This window comes from Rhagoletis pomonella, unplaced genomic scaffold (genome assembly GCF_013731165.1).
Source record: "Rhagoletis pomonella isolate Grant_MI unplaced genomic scaffold, Rhpom_1.0 Rhpom_scaffold_00001, whole genome shotgun sequence".
NCBI lineage: Eukaryota > Metazoa > Arthropoda > Insecta > Diptera > Tephritidae > Rhagoletis > Rhagoletis pomonella.
In genome coordinates this window covers 59,504,817-59,511,127 of record NW_023458555.1, presented here as the reverse complement: position 1 = coordinate 59,511,127, position 6,311 = coordinate 59,504,817, and the positions used below count along the sequence as shown (strand labels likewise).

Below are 6,311 nucleotides of genomic sequence, written 5' to 3'. Positions count from 1 at the left end.
ATGTACACGATAGGTGGTATTGTGGACGAGATATTCCTAAAATTCTTATACACTGGGATAATGATAGATATCTACTATATATTTGAAGAAGTATGTATGTATGTATGTATATATGTATGTATGTATGTATGTGCCAGGTTGCAGCCTAAACGGATGGACAGAATCATATGAAATTTTGGCACAGTATTGCTATGACACCTGGGCTTATAACAGGAAGAAAAAAATTGGGATTCGACAAGGGGGCGTGGCACCTCCCGTAGTCGTGAAATTTTTTATCAGCTATAACTTCGGAACCATGAGTGAAATGAACTTGAAATTTGGGATGCAGACATATCTATGGTAGGTGCTTATAGTAGGCTATAAATACATGAGTATGTAAAAAGGGGAGTGGCACATCCCATAGGCGTGGAATTTTGTATGACTTATAACTACGGAACCATAGGTCACACGAACTTGAAATTTTATATACAGACATATCTACGGTAGGTGCTTATAGTAAGGTATATACGAAGGCGCTTTTAAATGGAGGCTTGGCACATTCCGTAGGTGTGGAATTTTTTATCAGCCATGACTTCGAAACCATAAGTTACATGAACTTTAACTTTGGTGGGCAGGCATAGCTATGGTATGTGCTTATAGTAGACTATAAATACACAAGTTAGTAAAAGGGGATATGGCACAGCCCATAGGCGTTTAAATGTTTATCAGCTATAACTTCAGAACAATAAGCCCCACGAACTTGAAATTTTCATATGCAGGTATAGCTATGGCAAGTGCTTACAAAAAGATATATATAAATGAATTTGTAATCCCATAGGCGTGGAAATTATTATTATTATTATTATTTTATAAGATACAAACATACATGCTTGAGTCTAATTTAGGAAAAGAGTACTAGCTGCCAGGGCTTTCGACTCTATCTTATGCACAGTGGCTATATCGTTTACCTGTGTGATTTTAAAAGTACTACAGTAGGGTTTTGATATTCCGGACACTCGATAATCCGGACACCGCGCTAATCCGGACATGCGTGGGGTCTCCATTGAGAACTCTGTAATCCGGACATGACGCCAATACTTAGTACGCGATAATTCGGACGCTTTATATTTTATTTTGTTTTTGTGTCTGGAATGATATCCATTCGAAGTTCTTTACTCACAACGGGAATTGGCGTTATTTTTTAAAATTATATAAGTATGCATTGAATTCACGCACCGCCTGACCATGCTATGTCTCTGCGTGGCTCAGTTATCGTCTTGACGTTGATTTGTTTACCTCGTGCGGCAAGAGCCTACTGAAGAACGGGAATTGTTATTTTAGGCTAATTTAAAGTCGTGTGTGAAGTTAATTTACAGTCGTTTAGTCCTTGAGGACAGTGCCTAGTGAAGATGCCACCAATTGCTACAAAAAAACGTACCTTTTTAACAATCGACCAAAAATCAGAGGTGTTAAAAAAATTGAAGCAAGGAAAGTCGGTTAGAAAGCTGGCTTTGGAGTATAATGTAGGTAAATCTACAATTTCGGTTATAAAATTAAAAGAATCACAGACAGAAAGGTAAGAAAATAAAATTTAGTAAGAAGATTTGTCTTCTTTTTATACCTTTCATGAGCATGAAATGGTATTATAACTTTGGTCCGATGTTTGTAAGTACCAGAACAAAAAGAGATAGACCCATTAAAATGTATACTTTTATGATCAGAACGTCGAGCTGAGTTGATTTAGCCATGTCCGTCTGTCCGTCTGTCCGTCTGTCCGTCTGTCCGTCTGTCCGTCTGTCTGTCTGTTTGTATGCAATCTAGTCTCTCAGTTTTCGAGATATCCGGATCAAATTTGGTAGGTGGGTGTATTTTTATAATGTATTAATCATTTGTCGGAACCGGAAGAATCGGACCACTATAACATATAGCTCCCATACAACTGATTGTTCAGATATGAGATTTTTCGTTATAACTTCTCCATTTATGCAGCTACGAACATGAAATTTTGCAGCCCTTGCACCCATTATCAACAGAATTCTTACAGTGAAAATTACAAAGATCGGGTCACTATAACCTATAGCTCCCATACAACTGATTGTTCAGATATAAAATTTTTCGTTATATCTCTTCCATTTATATAGCTGGGAACAGGAAATTCCGCACAGTTTTCAATAATTATCAACAGAAAACTTACAGTGAAAATTAAAAAGATCGGATAACTAAAACCTATAGCTCCCATACAACTGATTGTTCAGATATGAGATTTTTCGTTGTAATTCATCCATTTATGTAGCTAGGACCATGAAATTTCGCGCTGTTTTCACTCATTATCAGCAGAAGACTTACAGTGAAAATAACGAAGATCGGGTCACTATAACCTGCAGCCCCCATACAACTGATTGTTCAGATATGAGGTCTTTTATCATATCTCCTCCATTTATGCAGTTAGGAACATGAAATTTCGCACCATTTTCACTCATTATTAACAGAATACTTACAATGAAAATAACAAGGATCGGATGACTAAAACATATATCTTCCATACATCTGATTGTTCAGATATGGGATTTTACTGTAAAACTCCTTTATTTGAACAGCTAAAACCGATAAATTTCGTAAGATATTTTATAAATAATAATACAAAGTCTACTGAGAAAATCGTCAAAATCTATGCTGTATAAGCTTTATCTCCTATAGCACTGATTGTTCAGATACCAGTTTTTGCGATATATCTCCTTTATGTAGGAAACTAAACCCAATAAATTGTGTTACCGGTTTACATACCGATCACATAGCAGTGAAAATCACTTAGATTGGTGCCATATAAAGTATATCTTCCATACCTCTGATTGTTTAGATGCGATTTTTTATATAAGTATGTAACTCCTCTATCGATGTATCAAAATCAGTAATCTGTCAAACTAAAATTTGCAGATGTTCATGAAAGGTATGAAGCCTTCGGCATAGCCGAAGACAGCGCTGCTCACTTGTTTAAATTGAGAAACTAATAACAATGCCAATCATGCATTTAGGTACATTTCTAAAAGTGAAAATGGTCTTGGCCAAAGGAAAACGATGAGATGTGCGGAATACCAGATGATGGAGGAACGCCTATATAATTGGTTTATAAAAAAAACGACAGCTGAATGTACCTGTATCCTCTGAAATTCTTCGAGAAAAAGCAAAAGTTTTCTGTTCTGAAATTTATGGTTCAAATGTGGAATTTTTCGCAAGCAAGGGCTGGTTTAATAACTTTCGATCAAGATATGGAATTAAATTTCTAAAAATTTCTGGTGAAAAATTAACTAATGACTCTACGGCTGTGCAGCCATTTATTGAACAACTTCAGACAAAAATTCGTGAAAAGGGGTTAACAAATTCACAAATATACAATGCAGATGAAACTGCACTATTCTGGAAAAAGTTACCAGATAAAACACTTGCGCTGCGCACCGAAAAAACAGCACCTGGGCGTAAAATTGGTAAGGAACGAATCACGTTATTGGTTTGTTGCAATGCATCCGGAGAACATAAGCTAAAATTGTTAATGATCGGGAAAGCGAAAAATCCTAGGGTGTTCAAACAGGTTAAGCTGCCATTGGAGTATGCTAACAGCAAGAATGCGTGGATGACAGAGATGATTTTTAGAAACTGGTTTAAGAATTCATTTATTGTACAAGTGCGGAAACATTTAAAAGAGAAAAATTTGCCACCTGTCATCCATTGTCATTAGCTAGCTCCGAAGAAGATATATGCGTAATGTTTTTACCCCCCAATTGCACAGCATTAGTCCAACCAATGGATCAAAATGCTATCCGAATTCTGAAAGTGAACTATCGTAAAAGTTTCCTATCATTTATGTTATCAAATTTAACCGATAATTTGACGGATGTTATTAAAAAGTTTTCTTTAAAAGACGTTGCATTTTTGGTGACGAATGCTTGGAACGCAGTAGGCACTAATCTACTTCAAAAATGTTTCAACAGAATCTTGAAACACGAAGAATGGGATTCGGATGACGACTTGCCCCTTGCGCAATTACGCTCTAATCACTTAAGTGAAGTAATCGACCTGCTGGTTGAAATAAGTCCGGATGTGTATCAGAATAATGAAATTACTGAATGGATAAATGACGAAGATATAGATCAAGGAGAGGAAAGTGAGGAGGACGAAGAAATTGAGGACGATATTTTAGAAGGAAATGATAATCCAATCCCAAAAATATCCCATTCAGATGCTATTGCCGCATTAAACACTTGCATACAATATGCTGAAGAGCAGGATTTTAGGTCCGGAGATATTTTGAAACTTATTGGCCTAAGAGAGATAGCTTATACAAATCGCAATGAAACCAAACTTCGTCAGACCAAAATCACGAATTTTCTTCATCAATAGCATGCAACTTAATACAACATTATTTTCATGAATTAAAGTTTTGTGTTATTTTACATTTGTATGTAATAAATCTTGATGTGAAATCATAAAATGAAATAAAAATGAACTAAGCTGTTGAGAATATGTAAAATTTTTATATTTTTTTAGGACTTCGATAATCCGGACATTTCGATAATACGGACACTGCTCGGTTTTTAATTGTCCGGATTATCGAAACCCTACTGTATATGAATTTTAACGAGTTACATTGTTTAAGAAAGCTATAAAGTTTTTTGATGTTTTCTGAAGAGCGTTTCTTAAGAAGGGTGGATGGTTTAATGTCATTGAAATGTTGGCTTCTCTCGATTTGGCGGAAAGTGCATTCGTCCAGTAAGTGGTCAGTTGTGGGAGGTAATCCGCACCACGGACAAACGTTTCTTGGCATCCCTGTGAAGATGTGTTCGTGGGTCAATATCGTATGCCCGATGCGTAACCGTACGAATGTGGTGGATTGACTGCGGGTGATGTTGTTCGGGAATAGCGTCTTTTGTCCTGATGTGTTAAATGTACTGTATCTGGATTTGCATTCTTTCCATATTTTGTACTTTCGATCCTGATTGCCGGCTGCAATAATTCTCTTCAGATCGTGTTTTTCAGATGTGGGGAAGGTGAGGCATGGTTGGGTATACATTTGTTTTGCTGCTTCGTTGCCTGTAATCCCAACGTGTCCGGGGACCCATAGTATGTTAACTTTTTCGGTATGGGTATGCAGTGTCGTCTTAATATTTTGAATTAGGTTACTGGAGCAATTGACGTTTTGGATTGCGTGTAGGCATGACAGGCTGTCTGTGCAGATTATGTACTTTCCTTTGTGCTTGACCGCGTAGTCGATAGCTGATTTAATGGCGAACGCTTCGGCTGTGAAGACTGAAGTTCCCGCAAGAAGCCAACCCCCTGATATGACTTCACCTGTATGGGAGACTACCGCAAACGTGGTTACATCATTGGATTTTGAGCCATCTGTATATATGACATTCCAGTTAGATTGGATGTATTTAGTAAGCTGGTCGCGAAAGAGATTTCTGTATATTTCAGGACTTGTTGCAGATTTTTTTTGCCGATGCAGGTTCGTGTTGATTACGCCACTGTTAAAGAGCCACCAAGGGTGGGGGGTTATTTTTTGTTGCGGCTGTTTTGTGGCGCGAATCCCAGTTTTTTGGAGTATGCTGCACAACGGCGTATGGTAGATATCAATTTGAATCTTCGCTTGTGGCTGAATACTTTCCTAAAACAAGTGAAAAGTACCGGATTTTTTGTGTTAAAGAGGCGGGGAACAAGTTCCCACGTAGCTTCCTTTACTCTTTCTTCTATTGAAGGTAACCCTGCTTCGGCTAATAATGCTCTGGTGGGGGATGTTGGGAAAGCATTGAGGCTGCGACGAATAGCAGTATGGTATGGGGCATTAGATGCCAAGAATTTAACAATGTTCAGCCTGGCAGCTAGGTTTTACCTTAATTCTAAACAATGTGCCTTAAAGTTAAGCCTGTGATCAAAAATTACTCCAAGTATTTTTAGGGTGTTGGTTTGCTCAATATTTAAATTTTTGAATGTTAATTCGAGGTTAGGGCAGTTATGTTTTTTGCAGATGTGCAGTGTCTTGCATTTGCCGATCGATAATGCTGCCCGAGACGAGTTTCCCCATCTATCAACGTCTGTGAGAATTCTGGAAAATGTTTCTTTTACAAGCGATAAGTCAGCTATTTTGGTGAAAATAATAAGGTCGTCCGCGTAAATTCCGTAGTCGACTTTTTTATACTTTGCTAAGATCTTGCTTACTTGGTCAAAGGCAATGATGAACAAAACTGCGGAAAGGGACGATCCTTGCGGGATTCCGTTGTGTAACGGATGAAGCTTGGACGTTTTGTTCAGTACACGAACGAGGAAATTAAGTTTGGTCA

The 6,311-nt window shown here is 37.6% G+C and overlaps 1 protein-coding gene across 1 annotated transcript; it reads left to right on the top strand.

Annotated features, from left to right (window-relative positions):
- Positions 1–3,738: 3,738 nt before the first annotated feature.
- On the top strand, positions 3,739–4,374 carry LOC118753626 (jerky protein homolog-like). The gene has a single exon (XM_036488531.1). The coding sequence runs from the start codon at positions 3,739–3,741 to the stop codon at positions 4,372–4,374; it is 636 nt and encodes a 211-aa protein (XP_036344424.1).
- Positions 4,375–6,311: the final 1,937 nt, after the last annotated feature.